This window comes from Meles meles, chromosome 5, assembly GCF_922984935.1.
Source record: "Meles meles chromosome 5, mMelMel3.1 paternal haplotype, whole genome shotgun sequence".
NCBI lineage: Eukaryota > Metazoa > Chordata > Mammalia > Carnivora > Mustelidae > Meles > Meles meles.
The window spans coordinates 149,618,466-149,645,930 of NC_060070.1; the positions used below are offsets into that span (position 1 = coordinate 149,618,466).

At 43.2% G+C, this 27,465-nt stretch overlaps 1 protein-coding gene across 1 annotated transcript in view; it reads right to left on the reverse strand.

The window, feature by feature from the left end:
- Positions 1-27,465, reverse strand: part of DCDC2 (doublecortin domain containing 2) — a 137,307-nt gene that overhangs the window by 91,001 nt on the left and 18,841 nt on the right. Inside the window, exons 4-7 of the mRNA XM_046006600.1 lie at positions 8,613-8,689; positions 8,348-8,479; positions 5,468-5,614; positions 3,194-3,248 (exon numbers count right to left, since the gene is read on the reverse strand). Coding sequence (XP_045862556.1) covers positions 3,194-3,248; positions 5,468-5,614; positions 8,348-8,479; positions 8,613-8,689 — 411 coding nt within the window. The remainder of the gene's footprint in view (positions 1-3,193; positions 3,249-5,467; positions 5,615-8,347; positions 8,480-8,612; positions 8,690-27,465) is intronic.

Here is a 27,465-nt window from a genome sequence, read left to right on the forward strand (position 1 = left end):
ATGGCCACCTGGACAAGCAGATGGACAGACGGATGAACAGACAGAACACTCTTGGAGTGTGTGGGAAGAGGCAAACCCTACTGTTATTTTATTTAAACCAGACCGTGGAAATATAATTTTGAATCTTTGCTTTCTATGAGACAGACACACGTCATGTCGTTGAGTCTTTTCTCCAAGGTCATTTCCCCAGAGAAGGCCTGTCCCGACCTACTTACCTAAACAGGTTCTCCTTTCATAGTCTCCTATTGCACTTTTCTTTCATTCCTACCGCACCTCGTAATTACATACTGATTTCTGGAATTGTTAGTTGAACCTTGTTCTCCCCCAAGTGCACCTTGAGCTCAGAGCGCCCTGTCTTTTTCTGCTCATCTCCATCTCCCAGGGGCTCTGTTCTGTGCCGGAGATGCAGGAAACTCCATTCACCATGAGATGAAGCAGCCTTCATGGTACAGATTCTAAATAACTTCCAAACAAGCGAGAGAACAAGGAAACTACACGGACGTGCCTCTCGCCCATGAATTTTAAAGCAGGAAACACACTGCACATTTTTAATAAAAAAAAAAAATTAGACATTCCGAACCTCAGAATAATAAGCACATAATTCCAAAGTCTGCTAACTGTGAATGCAAAGAGTTGAGTTATGGCCTTGGTTCTGACGCGAACTTTCTCAACTGACCTCGGGTCAGTGATGAAGTCCCTGGGGTCTCGGTCTGACCACCACTCTTGAAGTGGCATTGAGGGGATCGATAAGCCCACACACACCTTGTAGACAGGAGGATTCTGCCCCAAAATCCTGAGGAAGAGCGAGAGGACAAAATTTCCAAACCCTACATTCACAGGTTCTACTTAGCTTCTGTAGTGGCTAAAATCGATCTTTGAGCCACTGGAACATTCTCTCTCCTCCCTCTCCCCCTCTGCAGACCCATGCTGTCAGGCTGCCTTGGGGCTGGATCCTCTGTGCTCTCTCCAGGCTCCCCCCAGACAGCAGGAGGAGGGCTGCCCCCCAGTGGCCTGGGCCTGGTGCCAGGAAGGAACAGCAGAGCCAAGTCTGCTCTCCAGCTATGACCACTACGCGGACGGACTTGCGATTGTCACCCCGGGCCCTCGTCAGGCCTCCGTCTCCACCAGTTAGAGCTGCTTGCTGCACATTCCCAACTAGGTTTCGTGATGACACCCCCATGCAGTATGTCTGAAACTGGGCAGGTCATCATTTCCTCCAACGGCCCTCTTCTTGGCCAGCCAGGGTCATACTGTTTTCCAGGCGATCCAAGCTTGAGAACTCACAGCGATCTCTGGCTCCACGTTCTCCTTAACCGTCCCGTCACCAAGAAAGTCCTCCATCGCCTCAAGGGCAACAGGTGCCTCCCTAGCCTGGCTCTTTCCACCTGATGCCAAGGCTCCTGCTCGCAATGGCGACGTGATGGACATTTCTCATCCGCAGCCTCTCACCACACAAGTCCTTCCCCACAAAAAAGATCCGACCTTCCTAGAATGGATTTGGATTCACATTCTCACTTCACGGAAGCCTTCGTGAGCTGCCCTCTACTCCAGGATAAGGACTAGACTCTTGGTTCTGACATTCAAGGCCATCTGAAAAGGCCACCACCTACCACTCCAGACATACCAGCCCCCACACACGATGGAGCCCCTGCTCCTACGCGGCTCCCTGTCCCTGGGGGTCATGAGCCTGAGTTCCCTCCCGATGGGCCATCTGGACTCAGTGGAAGCCTTTGGAGGTGCTCCTTCCCCTGTCTGTGCAGAGGTCCCCTTCTTGTTTTTAAGTACAGATCACAGCCTGCGTGACCGCCTCTCAGAGAACACACCTTGGCTCCTTTCTCACACCATCCTTTCCATCTGAAACCCCTTCCCCTCATCAGCCTTCACCTGTTGCCAACATCCCTCAAAGCCATGGCTCACGTTCAACTTCCTTCATGCACTTTGGCAAACACACGTTTCACTCCCTCTGCCTCGCGTTTACCGATCTCACCGGATACTCGCTGTTGAGACGTTTTCAGGCTCTGTTCTCCACTTCAACTCGATTGTACGGGTCCTGGGGGCAAAAGCTTGGTCACCAACTGTGTGAGAGTCTCAGCTCATGAATGGGTCAGGTATATCTGTCACTTGTTATTCTGAGCTCAGCACTATTTCACACAGATTTTTTTTTTCCTAAGAATTGTGCACGATATGTAAAAAGTTTGGGGGGGGCACTAAATCATCAGGAGACATGTCATCGCCTGGCCGTCACCGATGTCACAAAATACCAACAGAAGAATTGTGCGGAGTTAAATCAGGGGGCAGTGTGCAGGCTGGGGGGAATGTCAAAGCACTTCTGATCACTGCTGGTCCGGCAGCTCAGTCGAAAAAGCAGAGAGAAGCCCCAGTCAGAGAAGCCTGTCGCAGCAGACCTGCAGCCTGGCGTCACACCCCTCCCGGTGAGGGGCCACGGACCGAAGATACAAACGGGTTACGAAGTCACCTACTACACACTCGCCACGGTTCCCCCGGGAGAGGTCAGGAATGGACATTCGCTGAGTTAACAAGTATGTGGACCAATCACGGATGGAAAAAGTTCTGAAAGGGAATGAGGCGGAGTGATTCTCGGTCTTTTAAAGGAAGTTAACTTGAGGATCGCTTTTTTTTTTCTTACAATAACTTCCTTTTTTTTTTTTAAAGATTTTTATTTATTTATTTGACAGAGAGAGATACAAGCAGGCAGAGAGGCAGGCAGAGAGAGTGAGAGGGAAGCAGGCTCCCTGCCGAGCAGAGAGCCCGATGCGGGACTCGATCCCAGGACCCTGAGATCATGACCTGAGCCGAAGGCAGCGGCTTAAACCACTGAGCCACCCCTTGTCGGAGAGAGAAAACCAGACTGAGCAGACCACGAATGCGAACTAATGCAGCCTTTCCTCTACTTTTATGCATCATTGCCCAGATTTCAACCATGAAGTAAGTCACATCAGGTCTATATACAAGGGAAAAGATACCTACTTTGGAACCTCTATTTTTTAAATGTTAGTTCACTTTGAAGACCTTAACTGTAACATTAACATTCTAGCGTTGTCTCACATAATTGCTTATATACCACCAGGCAGCTAAGTTTTATGTCTTCAAGTTTGAATGAAACCCAGAGGACAGCCTCCCTGTATCACATAGAAATAGAGAATATTTAATGAGTAAAGCGTCTGATACTCACACTCCCTTTAGACTTTCTGGATCCTACAATCGGAGGTAGTGAAGAGGCTTTCTGACTGTGGAAACAAACAGCAATTTAGAAATCGGGATGTTATTGACAAATAATACAGAATGCAAGATAACTGTCATCCCAACTTGTCATCCCAACCTGTAAGTTATCTGTTTAAGGGACACGGGTGTTTCACAAAAAATACCACATACTTTCCTGATTTCACAAAGACCACCTTACAATTATTAAAGTCCATTCCAAAAGATCTTCAATGTTTAACGTTAAACTATTGTAATCAATGCTCCCTATAAACTTTTTTTTATTTTAATTAAAATTTTTTTTATTAAATATTTTTTATTTATTTGACAGAGAGAAATCACAACTAGGCAGAGAGGCAGGCAGAGAGAGAGGAGGAAGCAGGCTCCCTGCAGAGCAGAGAGCCCGATGTGGGGCTCGATCCCAGGACTCTGGGATCACGACCTGAGCTGAAGGCAGAGGCTTTAACCCACTGAGCCACCCAGGCGCCCCTAATTAAAATTTTTTTAATTTTTTATTTTATTTTTTATTTTTTAAAGATTTTATTTGTCAGAGAGAGAGAGAGGAGCGAGAGTGAGCACAAGCAGACAGAGTGGCAGGCAGAGGCAGAGGGAGAAGCAGACTCCCCGCCGAGCAAGGAGCCCGATGTAGGACTCGATCCCAGGACGCTGGGATCATGACCTGAGCCAAAGGCAGCTGCTTAACCAACTGAGCCACCCAGGCGTCCCGCTCCCTATAAACTTTTAATATCACCTTAAGTTTTTCTGTAGCATTTTTATTCAAATCCCCAAACTTTCTGGATGTGTTTCAAAAAGTCATTTCCTAAGTCGAGGGATGGTTTTGCCAAATTGAGTCAAAAACAATAAACATCTACTGTTTTCATAATGTCCTCAGTGTCTATGAAGCTCAGAAAGGCAAAAACACTGGCATCTATATTCAAGGGAGCTTCTAGACCCGTCGTTCTCAATAAAAAATGAAAGTTCTCTTTGGCTACAGGAATGTTGTCCCCCACAGGGAAGGGAGAGACCCACTGACCCCCTCTGAAAAGAACTCCGCACATAGAGGAAGGTGTGTCTAACTGATTTGCCTGCGAGAGGCCACCATGAGCTACAGACTTCTCCCCACCCTCAAGAACACTCTGTAGCCCACATCAGGGGAACCCAGTGTCGCTCAGCAGAGATGGTTACGGATCCAGCATCATGGATGGCGAAGGATGGTCGTCAGTAAGTCTGCTGGCAAGTAATTCTACAGCGCTGGAAAACCCTGTGCTCTTACCCACTCCAAACACCGCCCCCAAAGTCCATTTCATCCCTTACTTATTTGGAAGTCCTGGGCTGGCCTCACCATCAAGCTTCACAAACTTCAAATTAATGGAAAAAAAAAATCAGTGACCTCCTGCTCTCTCTGTGCAAGTCACACACACCCCAGCAGAGGACAGTCACAAAAAGTCAGGTTCTGAGAGCTAAGGGGCCACAGAATGTCTGGGAGAAGCAGCACAGGCGGTAAAAAAAACCACACCATGAGCAAGCCAGGGGGTGCCCCCACCTGCCCGGGGCCAGGCCTCTGCATGCCTGCCTCTGCCGGCCCTCTCCTCAGCTGAAGTAAGGCACCTCCCGCAAACACATGACACCCCGTAGAGAAAAAGGGGTCACGGGGCACTGTGTGTAATTAAAGGATCAATCTTTAAAATTTTGCATGTAACAATTATAGTCTCTCTTGCTGCCCTACTTACTTGTAACTACTTACTTACCTACTTATTATAAGGAGAATTATATCATTTTTATCCATTGTTATTAAAAGAAATGTAAAATATTATGTTTTTCAACACTTGTAGATGTTTGTATAGGCACCAACTGAAAATTATTTGGTCTAGCTAACTAGCAGAGACAGCATTAAAACTTCAAATGATGTATGCTACATAGAAACCCACAGCCTGGTATCTTCTTCACCAAAATAATTTTTATACTTACTATGAATTCATAAGTGAGTAGTTTAAAAATGCTATGTAGTCTTTCATAGTTCCCCCAAAATTGTGCTTTTTGTGCAAAAAGAAAAATCTCCAATCTCCAATCATGGCAAAAATAAATGAATTTTCAAAAAAATACACGTATGTATATATATAATCTCACACATGCTCTCCATTCTAACCGATGTGGAAGATTATACAAGATATACTGTTGGTCAGCATAAGACTCAGTGTTATTCCAAGTGAGAAGTAAAGTAGAGATGTCAATGAGGATGAACACTTACCCGTAGGACCTTCTCATGGTGGACTTGTCAAAAAGTAATTCGCTGTAAGGCAATTTCTTAAACTTATCTCTGCCGACGGCCACGTAAAACTGCCCATTCTCCAACTCCGCCCCGCTCTCAACAAGTTTTCCTTCTAACGTGTAAAGTCTGCAGAAACATGAATGCCCACAATTAAAATTCTAACAAGCATGAAAGAGCTGCTTAAAATTACGAAGTTCAGAGAAGCATCCCTCTCTTAAGTTGGCTCTATTTGTTGTTACTGTTTGTTACTATTCTAATTATCGATTTCAAAACGCCTCCAACTCATGAGATGCATCCAAACACCAGGGTTACCATGTGGAGACAGCTACATGGTCTACAGAGAGAGCTCTCTCTCTCTCTCTCTTTCTCTCTCTCTCTCTCTCTCTCTCTCTCTCAGCACAAGTTCTTCATCCCAATAAACTACCAACCCAACAGCAGAACCCTCTCCTGTTGTCATAGTAAGATTTCAGATGGAAAGAACTGAACACGATGCTTTATTTTATCTTGTAAGATTTTCTTTATTTATTCATGAGACACAGAGGGTGCAGGGGGAGGCAGAGGGAGAAGCAGGCTCCCCACCGAGCAGGGAGCCCAATGCAGGACTCGGTCCCAGGACCCCAGGATCATGACCTGAGCCAAAGGCAGATGCTGAACCGAATGAGCCACCCAGGCAGCCGAACGTGGTGCTTTAAATGGAGCTCAGCTCCCGCTAAGGTTGGTTTTTCTACTTCTATTTTGTGAACACATTTACAACTCACTTTCCTGATGTATTTGTCTGGTTGACAAACTTCGTGCATTCTGTGCAAAGGCCCTCAGCCAAAACATTACACCAAACACACACAGAACGGGGGCAGAAAACAAGAAGCAAAGGAGCCCATGACGAGGGTTAATGGTGCAGAACTGCATAGCATTCGTGCCTCTTTTCTTTTTTTTTTTTTTTTTTGCCTCCCCTCATCTTCCCAGAATCAAGGGACTTCACAAAGAACCTCCCTTTACTGTAAAACTGCCGCATGGACCACAGTGAATATGTTACTTATTAAAAGAACAGTGATAACTTCACTACACGATTTAAAGTGTCCACAGAAAAATTTTTTTTACAGAACAAGAAATAGCAGACTATTAGAAAACACCATGAAAAAGACAATGCTTATTTCTGAAGGTGATAAACAAGAGTTTATAACTGGAAGGAGATCAAGAAAACCTTTAAAAAATTCTTAGGCTTCTTAACATTATCTAATAAAGGTTGGTGACACGTGCAAAGAAAAAGGCATTGATCTGTCTGCTTCTTCACCGATGATGGATGAAGGACAAAGAAACAGCCACAAAAACCCTGAAATATGTTTGGGTTAATTTAATGTAAAGATGCTCCTTCTTTCTGACCCGTAATTATAGTCCTGTAAGTCTAATTATCAACACTTAACCCAGATTTTCTGGTTTTCTCTCCTTAACCTAGACCATGGTTTCTGAACAACGGTGCCGCTGGCATTTTGGATCTGATAATTCTTTGTCGGGGGGCAGGGAAGGAGGGTTGAGAGCCTAGCTGTGAACTAACTGCGGGTGTTCCTAATAGCGCCCTTGGCTTCTACCCACTTGATGGTAGTGGAAGCCGCCCCATCCCCAGCTGTGACCACCAAAAATAACCCGATGCTGCCACATGTCCCCCAGGGCCAAAATAGTCCCAGGCTGAGCATGGCTGGCCTGGACCCAGACATTCCCTTTGCTTCAAAACAGCAAGATCGGAGTCAGTAATCAACTTTTATGGCTTGAAATTAAAAGACAGCCTCATTGCCGAACTGGAAATTGCCAAGATTTGACTGGTTTCCTCTGCAGGCAGTTAAGCGTACTGAATAAATTCTTACCCATGCTTTTACCCTTCTTTTATAGGACTTTGGTTGACCTGATTTCTTCCTTTTTTACAAAAGGCAAGAAAGAAATAGGGAGTTGAACCACTTTTAATGGGATGTTTCTGGTACAGAAATATTCTAAAGCACAGGGAGGGTCCAACCATAAGAATTTTTAATGTTCTGTTAAAGGAACATGGGTATGTCCCAAGTGACCAGCAACCAAATCTCACGCATATCTGCCGTTACACTGAGAATTGAGTTTCTCCAGGTATTCAAATATTGGGGTGGGGTGGGACAATATATATTTTCATTTCTGTATTTAGACTTGCAAATATTTTATTTCCATGTATGAATTTGTTCCAATCAATATAGGTATGAACATGTGTATCTGGGCATGCAACTATGTGTATATATCTCTGGGTGCTTTATATTGGGTTTACATTTATATATATGTCAAAAGACATAACTGCATATCTAAAAAAGAAAAGAAAAGAAGAAAGAACTTTTAAGATCTGCCTTCACCCCTGACACCAAAATAAATCTAGAAGGATCAAAAGTTTAAATGAAATTGAAAGTACATGATGAAAACACTGCAGAACATTTTTATAGTCTTGGAATAAGGAAAAACTAAGTTAGTCATAAAACTTAATGATCGTAAGAAAAGACTGAAAATTTGTACCAAAATTCAACTTAACTATATACAAAAAAGGGGAAAAAGAACCATAAAGAGAATCAAAAATACAAACTAGAAACATTTAAAACTCATAGGAGAAAGAGCCAATTGCCTTAATATGTAAAGAGCATCTATAAATCAATAAGGTAAATATGCAAAGGCAATACAGATAGTTTACACATAATTAAAGATAAATTTGTGACATTTATTTAGAGAATGGCTTAGTAATTAGAACACGGGCTCTGGAACCCAGACTGCAGTCCAGTGACTCCCCAGAGAGTCCTGGGATCATCCTAAACATTTCTAAAATCCATCCACCCATGGAAGATGACTTTGGCGTACCTGTGGACAGCCCCACTCCTCAGAGTGACTTTTTCCGTGACCATTTGTAGCACATGATCCCATTGATTCAAGGTTTTTCTGGGGATGAGGAGGCGAGAAGCTGGATTTATAAGGTCTCCATTTGCAATCAAGCTGGGGAGAAAAAAAAAAGGTAAAACCAGCCAGCTCTGCCATTTGAAACAGTTACACTTTTAAAGCTACAAAACAAATTGCAGACCTCAAGGAAAGCAACCTTCCAACCGCAGTGTGAAAGTCCTCAACTTACAAGATCGTGCAGGGCTCCTGAAGCGATTTTCTAAAGCGTGCGGATACATTGATTCTGCTGTGCATTACGGGCTTCACCTTTAAAAAAAGCAAAGAAATGCACATCACTGAGCATCTGTTAGGTTTTCTTTTTTTTCTAGGAGTTAAAACTACAGGTTTTCAGAGACGGGCTGAGACCTGTTACACCTTTGTTAAAATCTTGCTCTTTTTTTCCAATGACATAAACACTCCGGGCTCACTTTCTAGCAACATTGCATGCCCTTAACTAAACTCTCAAGAAAAATTTCCCTTAAGCCCTGGCTTACTGCTCATGATCTGCTCCCGCAGTTGGGCCTCTCCTGAGAATTTCAAGGCAACATTTTAAACACTGCTTTTGGTAAGAAAGAAACAAAGTAATCTTATAAAATCTGGCACTCTGAAGGGCTCCCCCTCCATCCACAGCACAACTCCTCTCTGGGGCTGAATCTAGGCACGTCCTCCCCAAGGTACGTGACCCCATCTAGCCCTCTCCCCACCTCCTGCCCCTGCAATATGACCCCATCCCATTTTCCCCACGGATTCCACTTCTCCCCTCTCCATCAGCCCACTTTCCCTAAACTTTGCTTCCAGGCTCTCCATTGCCAGTGGCAAGAAGCTTGGGCCCCCCAGGGCACCTTCTCCCGAGGCCAGGTTTCGGCTTACAGCCACCCTCTTCTCCCTACTCAACGACATAGTGTTTTTCCTTGAATCCCCACCCCTCATGCTGCTCTAAAATCCCACCGCAGACACATTCACTCTCAGCAGCTCATTTCCTTCCAACCTTAAGGAAATTGGGGCCAACGGGCATGAAGCCGCCCCAGCTCCCTTCCCTCCCCCTCATCTCCCTCTTCATCATTTTCTCCCTTCCCCCTGCCTCAGGTGGAACCTCAGCCTTTTATAATAAAGCTAAAGCCCACCGTGGTTTTGTCTCCAACTACCTCTGCCAGATCCATGAATCACAGGCTTGCCTTAAAGCTTCGGCCAGCACCCTTCCCTGCTGATTTTCCCAGAGCACTTACCGTCATCTGACACGTGACACATTTATTTATCTGATTTTCCACTGCTTATCCCTACTGTGTCCCTATGGTGTTACCCTGGCTATTACATATTGTATTGAGTACATACTCTAGTAATTTTGTTCAAATGGCTTTCGACTTTGATTATATAAGACCTTCCTTGTTGGATTCCTGAATTAAAGGTAAAGGTGAACATGTTATATAAACAAATAACTTCAAAGTTCTTGTCGAATTGGCTAAAATGTGCTGTTTTTCTTTAAAGCATATGTATCTATAAACATGACATACAGAAATTCATAAATACACAACTCAAAAATAATCATATAATTCTGAGTATATAGGTTGTTACTAGAATTAAATCAAACCACTTGTTTTTTTTTAATATTTTATTTATCTGACAGAGAGAAATCACAACTAGGCAGAGAAGCAGGCAGAGAGAGAGGAGGAAGCAGGCTCCCTGCGGAGCAGAGAGCCCGATGCGGGGCTCGATCCCAGGACCCTGAGATCATGACCTGAGCCGAAGGCAGAGGCTTTAACCCACTGAGCCATCCAGGCGCCCCAATCAAACCACTTGTTTTGAATAATAATTGTTTTCCTCACTCAGCATGGCAAAAATTTTCCCCAAATGTTCATGATTAACCAGATGAAGTGAAGATTAACCTTAAATATATATTGCTTTGAGTTATTATAATTAAGTTAACTAGGTTGTTTTCAGATATACTAATAGAATCTAAAAAAAAATAATCCAAATAATACATTGAATTGGAAAAAAAAAGTAAGACCATTGTATAAAACAAATGAAACTTTTTGGGAACAGTACTATTTTTCATTTATGGTGCATATTTTAGTTGGCATTTCAAATAATAACCTCAATTATTTTTGCACAACAAAAATAAGCCAAATCAACTGCACATGAGGGAAATTTTCCAGAACCCTTTTCAGAGATGAGGACTTGGTCACGTGGTGCTAATGTAGAGAATTATGACTTTAGATAATGGAAAACATAATAATCAATTAGAATATGTCTCTAAAATTTGTAAATCTCCTTATCAGTCCATACAATTTTTCTTGCCCTTTAAAAATAGTATGTGAGATGTGAGTATGATGTCAAGTATCAGTCAACACACTAGTTAGGGAGGGATGGACACCCGGGGTGGGATGTGAGGTTCTCCCACTCTGACCCTGGGTACCAGGAATGGCCTGCACTGGTGACTGGCCAATGGCTGGCCAATGTTGGTCGTGGAACCTAGGATTATGGGACCAAATCAAACGAAAAGGTATCAATTCAAATCTCCAACTTTCATTTTGCACCCAGCACACTAATAATCCTCCTGACTGGTCTGGTCAGTTCAGAACCACCACAGAGTAAAGGGGGGACATGCTCACAGCTGCTCTCTTGACTGAGTTCTTCACTGCGTCCAACACTTTTCTCAGAAAACCCAGTTTATTTGGATATGGAGAAGTAGGAAAACCTAATTAATCAGAGAAGAGTCATTCCCTGAGTGGAAATTAGAGAGGTCAACAGGTGGGGAGGTCGGTAGGGAGAGAGAGATCTGAATAAATACCTGCCTCGTATTGTTCCTGAAACCAGTCCTAAAGCCAACAGTGGTCAAAGTGGCAGAATCATGTTTACTCTGTTAGAACACGGTGAACCAGGACCCTAGTGCGGGTCTCCGGGTACGAATCACAGGTGCTTTCCAAAATATCCCTTCGTCTCTCCTATCTTTTTAAAATTGTCTTTCTGTCACCGATGGCCATAATAAACACTTTTCAAACCCCATAATGTTTCATGTGAACCCCATAAGGCTATACATGATTTAACTCAAGTTCACTGATTCCCCGTGTCATTTAATAGGACAATAACCACAGCTGGGTCAAATTCAAGCGAAACCTACATGCCTCAAAAAAATATGCACCTGCTTGTTATAAAAACGAGCTCAGTGTAAACAGAAGTGTTACTCTGAAAATATATCTTTGAAAGAGTAACTCCAAAGTTTACAAAAGGAGTAAATGGCTACGGGGTCCACGATTCTGCCCTCTAGGACGGACAGCCACACTTCCGAGGAGAACCAATTCAATGCCTCACACCTCATTTTCTTAATCTGTAAAAATAGGGATAATCCTGCTAAACTAGCCCAAAGGGAGGCTCCATGAACTAATTAACCAAGAGGCAATGCCACTCCCTTGGGCTGTTCGGCTGAACGCTTCAGAGGATCCACCTGCCTTTTGAAACCTCTTGAAACCTCTCGAAATCTAGGCCAAGAAAATCAAACTCAGTCTCAGGGCCTGAGAAAATGATGCTGTTAAATGAGCACCATCCCAAAAATCTCATGACTGCTGACCTCTTGGAAACACTCACTATTTTTAAAGTCAGTATTTAAAAAATAAATCAGGTTTTTGTGACTGCCCATAATAAAGATAAACCTAGGCGTTTGGGAGGGTGGGAGAAATGTAATGAAGTTATTTATTTGCAAAATATACGCCAACCCACACAAAGAGATTTCAAATCTATTTTCCTAACTGTATGGATTTAAGAAAGAGTAGTCTCTCCAAATGGTAATCTTTGGGGAAACGTTGTTACTACTTTGCAAAAAAAAAAAAAAAATCATCAATTTCCACCACTTTTTGATAAGTAAGAAGAAAAGGGCCAAACATTTATAGAAGACACGAGAGCTGAAAATAATTCACCTATGAGTCAATATAGCAGACACACGTCCAAACTAGGAATTGGTCCCAAGAAGTTTTTTAAGTAATTATCCTTTTTCTTCAGTATTACTATTTTTTTTAAAGATTTATTTGTTTGTTTTAGAGACAAAGCCAGCAAGCATGGGGAGGGATAGAGGAAAAGAGAGAATCCTGAAACAGATCCCAATGTGGGGCTCGATCCCAGTGGCTGAGATCATGACCTGAGCTGAAATCAAGGGTCAAGCCCCTTAACCGACTGAGCCACCAGGTGCCTCTACTCATTTTTAAAGATTTTTTTTTTTTAATTTATTTGACAGAGAGAGATCACAAGTAGGCAGAGAGGCAGGCAGAGAGAGGGGAAGGAAGCAGGCTCCCTGCTGAGCAGAGAGCCTGATGCGGGGCTGGATTCCAGGACCCTGAGATCATGACCTGAGCTGAAGGCAGCGGCTTAATCACTGAGCCACCCAGGCGCCCCAACCTCTACTCATTTTTAAATGGAAGAAAGACTGGCCAAGATGCGTGATGGATGGTGATGGTACAATGTCCTGTGGTGATTGTTCACATGATAATTAACAATTGTAAAATGCCTCTATCAGAGGATAGTTCATGCTGAGAATTACATCCTAAGCTTCATGGAATGGAACCATTTTTCATGGAGATACTCCAGGTGCAGGGGTTGGAAGAGAAATGGAACGAGGGAAGGCTGTGTAATGAGAGAGGGGAACAATAACCAAACTTCTCAGAAGAATAGCCGACTCTCCCTCTCCTTGGATTTCTATCAAAGGTATCATAACTGTATCTCAATTATTTTGAGTTGACACCTTCTAACCTTCAGAGTAACACAGACCTTCTGACACACAAGAATTACACCGTTTTTCTACCACTATTTTTCCCTTTTTCATATCTGAGGAAATACAGTCTAATAACTGGTATGTAATTTGACAAATAAAAGGCATCTTCTCTGCCCATATCAGGTTGTTTTTCCAATTGGAAGAGTTGTTGTTGTTTTTTCCATATTCAGGTAAACTAAAGGAGAGTTCCACTTCGGATTTGGAGGTAGAAGGTTGTAGGGGACTATTGTTCCCAACATGACTACAAAAACTGAAAGATAAGCTAAATAGCATGATTTTCTACATGTAAACATCCCCCGTCATGTATGTGTGTAAGACATGCAAGTACACACCCTTACAGAGTGAAATTTTTAAGTGTGGTTAGTCTTGGGGGGTAGACTAGGGCAGGAGAAGTACAGGTGATGTTATAATGATACTCTCCCTTTTAATACCCCGATCCTTTCTGTATAACTTCTTTTCTTTTCTTTTATCTTTTGACCCCTGACCCATTTCTCCTACCCACCCTCTCACCTCTGGCAACCACCCAATCTGCACTCTCTATCTATGAGCTTGCTTGGGTTTTGTTTTTTTTTTAATGGCTCATATAAGAGAGATCATCTTATATTTCTCTTCCTCTGACTTATTTCACTTAGCATAATGCCCTTGAAGCCGTAGAGACCCAGCCATGTTTTCACAAATGGGAAGAATTCCTTTTTTTATGGCCAAATATATTCCATTTTAAATTTATATATCACAGTGTTTATCCATTCACACATCGATGGACCCTTGGGTGGATTTCCTATCTCGGCTCTTGTAAATAATGCGGCAAGAAATATGGGGATGCAAATTGCTTTTCAAGTTAATGTTTTTATTTTCTTTGGAAGATACCAGAAGAGCCACTGCTGGATGACATCATATTTTGAGGAAGCTCCATACTGTTTTGCACAATGGCTTCGCCAATCAGCATTCCCACCAGAAGGGCACAAGGGTTCCTATTTCTCCACATCCTCACCAAAACCTGTTATTTCTTGTTTTGCTTTATTTTTTGATAATAGTCTTTCTAATATGTATGAATTGATATTTCATTGTGATTTTGATTTACCTTTCCCTGATGATTAATTAATTATGCCTCGTAAGTATCTTTTTGTGTACCTACTGGCTATTTGTAGGTCTTCCTTGGAAAAACGTCTACTCAGATCTTCTGCCCATTTCTTAATTGGATTGTCTGGGAGGCGGTTTTGTGGTTTTGTCATTGAGTTGGAGGAGTTCTTTTGGGCATTAACCCTTTAGCAGATCTGCGATTTGCAAATATTTTCTACCATTTAGTAGGTTGCTATTGCTTACTGTGTCAGATTCAAAAAATCATAGCCGAGACTCATGCCAAGGAGTGTATCACCTATGTTTTCTTCTAAGAGTTTTATGGTTTCAGGTCTTAAACATTCAAGTCTTTAATCCATTTTCAGTTAATTTTTGTAAATGGTGAGGGACAGTGGTTGAGTTTCATTCTTTTGCGTATGGCTGTCTGGTTTTCCCAACACTATTGAACAGACTATCCTTTCCCTACTGTATATACTTTCCTCCTTGTCATAAATTAATTGACCATATATGCATGGGTTTATTTTTGGACTCTCTGTTCTATTGATCTATATGTCTTTTTCTATGCTAATACCATACTATTTAAATTACTATAGCCCTGTAATACAGTTTGTAATTGGGGAGCATGGTGCCTCCAGCTTTGTTCTTTTTTCTCAGGACTGCTTTAGCTATTTGGAGATTTTTGTGGTTCCATACAAATTCTAGGACGATCTTTTTTCCTATTTCTTTGAAAAAACATCATTGGAATTTTGATGGGGATTTCACTGAATCTGTAGATTGCTCTGGGAAGTAAGGACATTTTAACAATATTTATTCCTCCGATCCATGAGCATGGTATATCTTTCCACTCATTTATGTCTTCTTCAATTTCTTTCATTAATGTCTTGTAGTTTTCAATATACAAGTCTTTCACCTCCTTGGTTAAATTTATTCCTAGGTATTTTGCTCTTTTTGATTCAATTATAAATAGGATTGTTTTCTTTCTTTCTTTCTTTCTTTGAGAGAGAATGTGCACAAGTGTGCACACACAGCAGGAGAGGGGCAGAGAAAGGAGAGAATCTTAAGCATGCTCCACCTCAGCATGGAGCCCACCACGGGGCTAAATGTCACCACCCTGGGATCATGACCTGAGCCAAAATCGGGACTCAGACTCTTAACAAACTGAGCCACTCAAGGACCCTTCTTTATTTTTCTTTTTGATGGTTATTAGTGTGTAGAAATGCAACTTTTTGTGTATTAATTATGTAAACTATAACTTTACTGAATTCACTTATCAGTTCTAACAGAGGTTTTTTTGTGAAATCTTTAGGGTTTTCTATATATAATATCATGTCATCTGCAAGTAATGACTTATTTTTTCCAATTCTTTTGGACTTTTTTTTTTCCTTGCCTAATTGCCCTGGTTGGGACTTCCAATAAGATGTTAAATAAAAGTAATGAGAGCAGGCAACCTTGTCTTACTCCTAACCTTAGAGGAAGCTTTCAGTTTTTTACCATTGAGTATTTTAGCTATGGGCTCATAATATACGGCCTTTATTCTATTCTCCCTATGCCCACTTCATTGGTGGAATTTTAATCACAAATAAATGTTGAATTTTGACAAATGCTTTTTCTGTATCTACTGAGATGACCATATGATTTTTATCCTTAATTTTATTTCACTTATCCACATTTTGTTAATGTAGTGGTATATCACATTGAGTAATCCGAGGATGTTGAACCATCCTTTCATCCCTGCAATACATCCCGCTTGACTGTGGTATATGGTCTTTTTAATCTATTGTTGGCTTTGGTTGACTAATATTTTGTTGAGGATTTTTGCATCTGTGCTCATCGAGGACATGGGCCTGTAATTTGCTTGTAGCATTCCTTGTCTTGTTTTGGTATCAAGCCCAAGGTATCAGGGCAATGTTAGCCTTATAAAATGAGTTTGGAGGCTCCTCTTCGTTTTTTTTGGAAGACTTTGAGAAGGATTCATATTCATTCTTCTTTGAATGTTTAGTAAAATCACTAGTGAAGCCATCTGGCCCTGGACTTTTGTTTCTTGGTAGATTTTTGATTTCTGATTCAATCTTTTTACTAGTAATCCATGTTTGGATTTCATTATGATTCAGTCTTGAAACGTTGTAAGTTTCCAGGAATTTATCCATTTCTTCTAGGTTGTGCAGTTTGGGGCATATGATTTTTCAGAGTAGTTTCTTATGAGCCTTTGTATTTCTATGATATCAGTCATTTCTGATTTTATTTATTTAAGTCCTCTTTTTTTTTCTTGGTGAGTCTAGCTAAAGGCTTGTCAATTTTATTTATCTTTTCAAAGAAACAGCCCTTGGTTCCAGAGATTTTTTTTTTTTTTCAGATTTTATTTATTTATTTGACAGAGACACAGGGAGAGAGGGAACACAAGCAGGGGGAGTGGGAGAGAGAGAAGCATACTTCCTGCGGAGCAGGAAGCTCGATGCAGGGCTCGATCCCAGGACCCCGAGATCATGACCTGAGCCCAAGGCAGATGCCTAACGACTGAGCCGCCCCTCCACTGATCTTCTTTATTGCTTTTTTAAATCTCTATTTATTTTTTCTCTAATCTCTGTTTTCTCTTTCCTTCTACAAACGTGGGGCTTCATTTGTTGTTTTCTTCCTTGTTCCCGAATGTGTAATGTTAGGTTCTTTATCTGAGACTTTTCTTGTTTCTTGAAACAGGCATTTATCACTATAAACTCCCTCTTACAACTGCTTTTGCCACACACCGTAAATTTTGGTGTGTTCTATTTCCATTTTTGTTTGTCTCAGGCATTTTTTTGTTTCCCTTTTGATCTCTTCACTGCCTCACTGGTTGTAGAGTGGCATGTTGTTTAATCTCCACATGCCTGTGAATTTTTTACTTTTCTTCATGTAATTAATTTCTAATTTCATACCATTATGGTCAAAAGGACACTGGACATGATTCCAGTCCTCTTAAGTTAATTGAGACTTTTGCAGCCTAACACAGGATTAGGATCTATCCTGGAAAATGTTGAACTCTTTATCGTGTAAATTACTTATCTCCATTTTGTTAAGGTGTTTTCTTGTTGTCATTTCCCTGAAGTTTTATCCTGTTCTTTCATTTGGAATGGATTCCTCTGTTTCTTCATTTTTCCTGACTCTCTGTGCTGGTTTCCATACAGTCTATGAAACATCCAGCTGTCCCAGTCTTAAGGAAGTGGCTCTGTGCAGCAGGTAAGCCCTGCTCAACCCTGCCCCAACCCTTTGTCATCTCCCAACCTTTGAGCTTGCCCGAGCAGCTTATTATATTTTTAAAAGCTCCCAGTAGTTGAAGATGTGCCAAGACCTCTCAGTGTCCCTAAGGGGAAGCTCTCCGCACCTAGATTCTTGCTAGAATCCAAGTCCTCAGACAGCAGCTTTTAAACGTATGCAGATATATACAGTCCTGGATAGAGTCTCGGGGACTACAAACCTAAGCCCTACTAGCCTGAAGATCTGGCACGATCCCATGGGCAGCAGTTACAAAAACTAGAGCTCTAGACATAAAAGCAGGGTACCAGCTCCCATCTAGGAGACACTGTGCTCTGGAGCATGGCAGAGGGAGAACATGAAGATAGCATCCGTCTTCCACCGTCTCTGGAGAAGCTCCCAGTGCATCCCTCAGCACCTGTAATTTAGAAGCCTGCCCCTCGGATTAGCCATAGGCCTCTTCCACGGAAAGACGGAGCTCCTGGGTCTGTTGCCTCTTGCTTGGTCCTGGGGGGGTGGCAGCTGTATAAGAACTCTTTCTCTACCGGTTACTGTCCTGTGGGAAACACAAGCATCAGCCCCACTGGCTGCCAGAGCCAGGCAATGTGGAAGTGTTCCCTGGTAGTAACTGCAAGAAGTGGGGTGTGAAATAAGAGATTTAAGCTCCTTTCTGGGTGCCACCAATTATTACAGTCCCACAGGACCAGGGACACAAGGTCCCTTGGCCTCCAGAGCCAGGTGGTCAAGAGGTGTCCCCAGGGTGGGAGCCACAAAGACTGAAGGACCCAATTCATGCAAAAGCTCCCTTCCAGGAGACACTGGTGCTCCCAAGCACAGGAGAGAGAGACTGCAAAGATGGCACCTGCAAGGGCTGGTCCCTGGAGAGTGTTCCCGCAGGCTCTAGATGTGAGTGTCAAATTAGACATCTGCCCTTTGGACAATGCTCCCGTAGAAGGAAGGGAGACTTCACTTTATGTGTGGGCGCGGTCAGCTACCTCTGAGCTGGACCCCTGAGTGGGTGAAGCAACCACACAAGCCGCTTCAGAGATGTCATGCCGACCACTACAGACTTGTGGGTGTTGCGACACCAGCCCCACTGGTTTTCGAAGTTGGATATTGGGGGGCTCATCTCTCAGGTGCAGGTTCTAAAAGCTCAGGTCCCCGGTGTGGGGTTTGAACACTTCACTCCTCGGGAAGGTGTTCCAAGTTTTGAGTTTTCTCCCATTTGTGGGTTTCCCCTGTCAGGGGTGGGGTTTATAGTAAGCCTTGCGGGTGCCTGATGTGGGGCTCAAATCCCTTGCTCCTCAGGGATGTGGCTCCATTTTTGCAAGATCCCTATATCTTGGGGGTAGCTGCACTGGGAGTGGGGTTTTGGTCAAGACTGTGTCTCTGCCTCTCCTAGACATTTCAGTGTGTTCTTTTTATCCTTTGTTTTGGAGCACTCAGCTAATTCTTGGGTCTCCTTCAGGGAGAATTGTTGTACAGGTAGCTGTAGATTTGGTGTGTCTGTGGGACGTGGTGAGTTTAGGGTCTTCCTAAGGCTGCCATCTTGAATCTTCTCCAGATTTTTTTTTTGATCAATGCAAAATCACAAGAGATACATAATGCCTATGTGCTCTCTTCATTTTCATAATACAATTCTATTAAAGGGTTTTTTAAAACAAATACATATTTTAACCTTGGGTATTTCTCACAAAGCATATCCTACACAATATCTGACATATTAAAATATCTTTTCCTAGGACTGGGCTCTTTTGGACTTAGGGAAACGAAGGTCCAGAAATACTGTTAATCCAGAATAGATACTTGGGGTTTATGATCCTCTATGAGAGTGAAGAAAAGCAAAGATGGAATGTGGGAAATTTCATCCCAGTTCAGCAATACGTCATCCAACTTCGTCTTTCTGTGACCACTGTCAGTTTCCTATGCTAAGAAACATTCCTGCCCACACCCAAATGTTGGTTCTTCCCCCAGGATTCCATCCTAGCCTTCTTCTCTTTATAACCCAAACACTCCCCCGGTCACATTTATCCAACTTGATGTTGTTTATTATCAGCATCACTTTATTGATGATGATCCGATCTCTGTACTTAGTCCAGATCCTGATCCCAAACCATTTTTTTAGGTGTACGCCATGCCTAGAACTGCATCAGATACTTTCCATACGGTGCCTTAACTTTTTACATCACCTTCATAAGATAGTTAATTTCAAGTAAGTTTATAATTGTAAAATACATCAGAATTTATAAAATGTTTTCATTGGGGCATCTGGGTGGCTCATTCAGTTAGGCGTCTGACTCTTGATTTCAACTCAGGTCATGATCCCAGGGTCCTGGGATTGAGTCCCACCTCGGGCTCTGCCCTCAGTGGGGAGTCTGCTTGAGGATTCTCTTTCCCTTTCCCTCTGCCCCTCCCCCTACTCATGTACACTCTCTCTCAAATAAATAAATCTTTTAAAACGATGAAATACTTTCATTTACAGTGACATTTGTTACTCAAAATGACATTATGAGGTGAGTATTATTTTAATTGTATAAATGGGAAATGATGAACCTTTCCACTTGTCAAGGTCACATGGTAAGCAAAGCGGCTGACCCAAGACCCCACTTCTTCTAATTCCCAGCCCAAGCAGGGTTCAGTCCTACTGCTAAGGATGCCTGAGACAGAAATGGGCCACTAGCCAGAGTCGCAGACACATATTCACACTTACTTAAATAAGATCTTTCTCAAATTATTTGTAGCTAAATCTATGCAAATATTGATAAATATAGGGGCACCTGGGTGGCTCAGTGGGTTAAAGCCTCTGCCTTTGGCTCAGGTCATGATCCTGGGGTCCTGGGATCAAGCCCCTCATCGGGCTCTCTGCTCAGCAGGGAGGCTGCTTCCGTTCCTCTCTCTGCCTGCCTCTCTGCCTACTTGTGATCTCTGTCAAATAAATAAATAAAATCTTTTTAAAAAATTATAAATATATAAATAGGTATACCTAGAATGTCTTATTCAGTGAACCCCCTTTTTTCCCAAGACCACTTAGGTTTCTCTCTTTTTGACTGTTCTCATTGAAGTTCCATAAATTATATATCAGTATAATTTATAGAATCCCAATAGGAATGAACGTTGAAATCCTTTAGCCCCCAGAACATCTAGAAATCCCAGAAAGGCATGGGAGCAAAATCAGCCCAGCCACTGACATACTTTGGAGAGAGTATGTTCATTATTACACAATAAGAAAAAATTCCAACTACTCTAGCTTCAGTGAGGACCTAGTTATAGAAGATGTCTCTAATTATAATGAACAGGCTGCTCAGGACATTCCCAGAAGGGTCCAATTAGTCTCCAGGAGCTGATGAAACCGCTCATCTCTACCTGGGTCCCCTGTAGGTCCCCATGGTGTTGTACCCAGTCCAGGGGCTGATTCCCAGAGGAAGGAGATGGATTCATCAGTCCAGTGTGCATTAGTATCTCTTATTTGGGGTTATTTTTCTGCCAATACAAGACACCTCGGCATCAGTTGTAGAACTGTCTTTCCAACTATTCTCTGAACGAATGCCTCCCATCCTTGAAGCAGGGAAACAATTCAAAACAGAGTCACAAAGAAAGGACATGACCATTCAAAATCACGGCAAGGTAAAAGATTTCCTTTTAGCTTAAAAGTGACCCAAGAGTGACATGTTATTATGAATTTGTCCAAACCCATGAAATGTACGCCCAGAGTGAGCCCTAATGTAAACAGGGACTCCAGGCAATTGTGAGATGTCGCCGCACCGCTCTAACTGAGGACGTTGGTAATGGGGAAGGTGTGCCCGCGTCGGGGTAGAGGTGCATGGGACATCTCTGTCTCTTCCCCTCAATTTTGCTGTGAACATGAAAATTCTCTAAAAAAAAATATAGTAACATCTCATAAAAAAAAAAACACTTAAAAAGTGAACCAAAAGATTATCAATTAAAACTACCACATTTCTTGGAAAACTCTTAAGTATAACTATAAATTTAAACAAAGTGTCCAGATTGCTCAATCGTCTTGCCTTAAAAAGTAGAATGCCATCAACTGTCATCATATTTTGAACCATCAAGTCAGTTTCCCAGCATACCACGGATTTTTAAAACCGTGGGCATTCTCGTTCAATTTTCTCCTTATTGCATCTTGAAGAATATTTTTTAAAAATCAGGTCATCCTCAACATTCTGAACATATCATGCTGAACCGCACATTTATTATCTTTATTCTAAAAATATTATTTGCAGTGGGCACTACCTTATAAGGAAGCTGAACATGACCTGAGTCATTTTTAAGGCGCTTATAAGTAAAGTCTGCAGGAGTTTCCCTAATGCTGGGCCAAAGAGGATAGTATGACCCTGACAAAGTTAAAAAATAACCGATTAACCCAAGAGAACTCACAGGAAATTACAGGAAATACCACCAACCAAGCATTTAAAAGATATTAATTTTTTAATTGTCTTTTCTTTGGAATTCCTTCTTCACTCATTATACCTTGCTTTACTATTTCACCAGGAGTCTTGGGGTTTTTTTGTTTGTTTAGTTTTCCCAAGTGGGAATTTGGTTACCAAACCACTCTAGGCAATGGAATGTAAAATTTCCACTAGGAATGCAGGGCCGTGGGAAGCGCCTCCGTAACAATGCGAGATGAAAGTCAGCAATGCTGAGTATGTGCGGGGTCCTATGGGCGGGGCGGAGAACCGCTTCCACCTGCCTCCATCCTGGGGAGTCCCCGGGACCCCCACTGAAGCCTGCGCACCATCTACATTCAGTCCTTCACAAGCACTAAGGACGCTGTTAACCCACCAGCACAGACCAAGGGAAGGGCCCTTGGTGCTCGGAGGGGCTCTGAGGTCTTCACCCCCACGTGCTGGCTGTGCTGAGGGCAGGTGGGGGTTCTCCCCTTTCACGGAGCTACCTGTGGGGTGGGATGTGGGCGTGAACAAGGCTGTGCAACATTCCTGAGGAGCACTAGGCTGGGAGGCAGCCTCCAGCCCTTAGGGGCCCGCATCTTCACTGAGTCACCGAGGCCAGTCACCTCACCAATGTGGGTGGCCCTGTCCACTCGGCCGTAGGATGGAGGGGACCGCATTCTGGTCATCTCTCGGCTCGCTTCAAACTCCCACAGTATCCCAAAATATTGAAAAGAGTGATCAAAATGCAACCCGCCTCGAAGGAAAAGTAAAGCTTTTGAAATAAAACGATTAAAAATATCATTGGCTAACCCGATGTGTCGAAGAATTGCTCCGACAATTGAGATCTCTCTGGTTCGGAACAAAACATCTTTATGTACATCAAGGAGGACCCAATAGGGGTGCCTTCTCTTAGAGAACTCTTAGAGAAACGCAGTCAATGGGGTTTTTGATAAAATCATCTACAAGCTTCAGTTTCAACTGCTTACAAGAGGCACGTCCACCACCACACCCCTCCCAGGACAAGGAGGCCGGTCATGGCATCTGAAATAGAAGAGGCGATGTGAGAACAGTAGGCTCGGACTCACACGGCTCAGAAAACACCCTCCACCCGTCTCATAGCTTGTTTCCTTTCCACGTAGATGGTTCCCTCCTTCAGTGACATCCGTCAGCTGTCCCAGTTACCCGCTGTGTACGGGGCAGCGGGGAAAGGCCTGAGTGCTCTCTGGTAAATGACTCAAGATCCCCGCCCTCACGAAGCCCAAAGAACAGAGTTCAGGAATCAGTATCAAATAAAAAGTGAAATAAATAAAATAAAGCCAAAAAAACACACAATCACAAATGATGAAAAGTGCTCTGAGGAAGATGAGGCCATGGTGAGGTAAGGCCAGCGGGAAGCAGCCGAGCGTGCCAGGGGGAGCAGGAAAGGACAAACTGGCAGGCACCGTGCATGGCCCCACCAGCCACGGCGGGGAGGCTCGATGTCAGCCTAAGTGCCCGCAGTCTCGACGGCGGGTTTCCACAAGGCTCACTCCGAGACCCAAAGACCTCCAAGGAAGAGACGGTGGGGGCTTTTCCTAGGGGCTGCCTATGGGGAAAGAAAAAGTAGGTAGAGCCAAGACATAGTGGAGGCAGGAATTGGAACCTCCTGGAAGAAGCATGTGGACGGCGAGGGAAAGGGCTTGAGCAGGCGGGGGTCCAGCGGGGCTGCACGCGGGACAGAGAAGGAAGATCTACCCCAGCTGTAGAATCAACGGTCTCATTGTGGACATTATGAAAGAGACACCTGTGAGACCTCCAAGCGGGGCACCCCACAGCCGAGCTGGAGCTCATGGAAGAAGCCAGCACTTGAGAGGCAAACAGGGGGTGACCAGAGGGGAAGCCGTGATGCTGAGTGAGGCCACCAAGAGAAGGAGCGGAGAGCAAAGACGGGGCTCAGAACACCGCCTTGGGGTTGGACAACAGAGGAGAAATCATCCCACAGGAGACAGGACGGAAGAGGACAGACAAGCCGCAGGTGAGCCAAGAGAGTGTGATGTTCCAGAAGCTAAGAGAGAGGGCCGGCTGCTTGGAGCCAGAATAAGACGAGGACAGGAAAAGGCCCGCTGTCATGGCAGACACCATGGGAGAGCGTGACAAGAGCATCAGGAGAGGAACTCGAGACACGGAGCCCTGCTCAGGTAAGTTTGGGGCTTGAGAAGCAGAGTCGAGAAGCGCAAAGGCAGCTTTCCGCTGGCCTTATTAGGGTCTGCAGGAGACACAGAATAAATTTAGGACAAGCTCCTTCCTGTCCATACTTATATCTGTATTTGCTGAAGCCAGGATGTGTAGAAGGCATTTAGGACGGGAGGAAAGAGTATTTCCAGCTTCCGTTGAAACACGGAACCAGCTCAACTCAAGAAGCTAAGCGAGGGAGACCTTTGGGGTCACGCGATTAGATGCGCCACATACACGGGGTCATGAACGAGGACGGTGCAGAACCCAACCACGAGAGGACTCCATGGAACCCTCACTGACCTGAAGGAGCAGAGAGGAGGTCGGCTGGACAGAGCATGAGAAGGAGCCCGAGGAACGCAAACCACACCTGCATCAGGGCATGAGACTGGATTATCCAAATGTAACTGGTGAAAACTGGGAAATTTGTACAAAATCGCTGTCCTACTTTTCTCGTTCCCGAGAGATTGCTAGAAGCATTTCAACCAACAAGAGAAACACGTGCCAAAATACTATCACATTCAGAGTGTTTTGAGAAAATTGAAACTCCTACGCATTGAGACTAGTTAAATACCATTCTCCCAATGCGAGGAGACTTAGGGCAAGACTATATTGTTGATAACATTAAATTAATTTACCAGTTTTATGTGGAATTTCATGCACAAAGTGGGCTGTATGTGCCCTCTGACACCTCTCACATTTATCCTGATCGAATAATTCAGAAGTAGAAAAAAGCTACATATTGTTACATACTGTTAACTAGGATATTACAGAGCAAAAACAATAGAGATTATCTAAATGTAACTGTAACTTATAGCATCAACTCAATAAAACAGTATACATTACTATAAAAAATGATAACAACACTATGTAAAGGTGAAAAATATAAGAAAAACAATGTAAATGAAATACGGTAAAAAATACAAAGCATGTATAAACTACATGTAAGACAATATAAAATCTGTATAAGCTGTATTCTGTAATTACAACTGTCTCCATGCACAGAAAGATAAATATATCTTATATACTTATATAAAGCTAGACAGACATATATATGAAGAAAAAGTGGAAGAGAATTTACAAAAATGAAATCCAATTGTTTTAATGATAGTCTTAGGGAAAATACAATTTTCACTTTAAATTTTTTTTTTACTTATTCAAAGCTAGGATTCAGGATGAACTTGTGTGTTCTCAAGTCCTCTGCTTGAGGAGCTGTTATTTTTTATCTTTAAAATGTGTATGGTGAATGACATCTGCTTGGCTAAATGAGAGAGTAATGTTTCCTTCTGGCTTTGCCGTCTCTGCCCTGTGAGGCACACCGTACTTGGGTCTGATGCTTATTCAATGATAAAAGTGCTTTCTTTCGCTACTGCCATTGTGGAGACAATTTCTGGATTGAAAGAGGAGATTCTGTGTTTAATTCTATTTCCCCAATAGTACCCCTTTCTGGCATGATGTCCCAGGCAGGGAACAACCTCAACTAATCACCAGAAAAACATCAGGAAAATCCAAAGGCAAAGATATTTTACAAAAAAAGTGACCTTCAAAGTTGTCAAGGTCATGTAAAACTGAGAAACAGTAGCAGGTTGGTAGAAACTTAGAGGATATGACAACTGAAAGCAGTGTGGGATCCTGAATTGGATCTTGGACTAGAAAGGAAAAACATCAGTGTCAAAACTGACAAAATTTAGATAAGATTTGTGGGAAAAAAAGGGGGGGGAGGTATCAGTTTTCATTTCCTGCCATCAGTCGTTGCACCATGCTTGTATAAGATACTAACAAAGGAAACTGGAGGCAGTAAACGGATAAAGGATTCTCTGGGTTAGTTGGCAACTTCTGCCTAAAATTATTTCAAAATTAAAAGTTAAAGCAATGTGGCATTTAACCCCCCTTATCATAACTAAAAATCTAATACCTGGGAGACCTCCCTCTCGGTGTCTTTGCCTCCCATGGCGTCTTCTTCCAGTTCTCAACCACCACTCTGTGTTTAAAATGTTAACAGAAACAAAAAATACCTTCTGAGAAAATCAACGATAGTCTCTCCATTTGTAACTAGACTGACCTTAAGCACTTCTGTCTTGGGACTGTATTCAGTTTTGGGGTTAGTTTCAGAGCAACTGGATCCTCTATTGCTTTCTTAAGCCGAGAGACAAGTTGAAAAGAAGAAAAAAATCATCAAGCTACATCTGACATTAAATTAGTTATTTATACATTAGCCAAAGCATACTTAATGCGTGGTGCATATCTAATGCCCAAGGAGCACAGAGAAATACCTTCTCCGTACATACAGACGCTTGACAAGCTCCTGCTCTGGCCACAGGGTAATTCTAAATCCCCTGCCTATTGGCACTGAGTTGCCAGCAACCGGGGATTTTCAAGCGGAGTCCCCTGTGTAGATCTACATTTACGGTTAGTAGATCTCCAAGTAATGAGGAGCTTAGGTTCCAGTAAAGCCCAGGACAGGGGACGTTCACCTGACTGTGCTTCTGGACACCCAAATATGCGATGCTTGTGAATTCAACTAATTGAGGCCACAACTTACATCTGAATGTCTCTGGGCAAAGGGAAGTCTGTATATTTAGAATGTTCCAGAAATTGAGATCCACTGCTCTGGGGACTGGTTATATCTGGGGGGCGTTTCCATCGCGTGAGGCCCCCGGCCTCTCACACCCCAAGGGTCAGCAGCACAAAGTCCAGAGGACCGCAGCTGTGAAATGCTATGCTTCTGTGTCCTTGCCCATGGGATTCTTACCTCATCTTCAATGTGTCTACTCAACTACCGATTTTTGAAGACCCAGGCCCTGTGGGGGTGTCCCCGCTCCGACCCTCTCGCCATAGCAATATTAATCACATTCCCCTCGGAACGCTGGTCAACGTGGGATTCACCGTGGTGTGCGACCATCACTGGGAGGCACGTCTATCATTCTTGCTTAAAGAAGGCTCATCCCTGGGCCATGCGGGGGTGGGGTGGGGGGGCTCTTTTTCATTTTCCATCCCGTTCAGCATCTGGCACACGGCAGACCCCTCACTTAACGCCTCATTTTAATAACTACAGTGCCGAGACGGACAACACTTCTTTCCGGTTCCAAATGAGGAAACTGTATGCTACGTCCCAGCATCAGGATTAGAACTTTGGCCTCCTTGGTTCCAAAATTCACATTCTTTCCTCCAGGCCGTGCCATTTCTCCACCATCATGCTAACCTGAGACATTCAGATAAAAACAGATGGCCATTCCCTTATTGGCAGAAGCATGTAAGTTAAGGCCCGGAGCCATCATCCAGGAGGGATAAGCCTTGTTACCCAGAACATACGCAGATACGGAGTAAGCCGGGAGACATACAGTAACACAACGGAAGGAGAA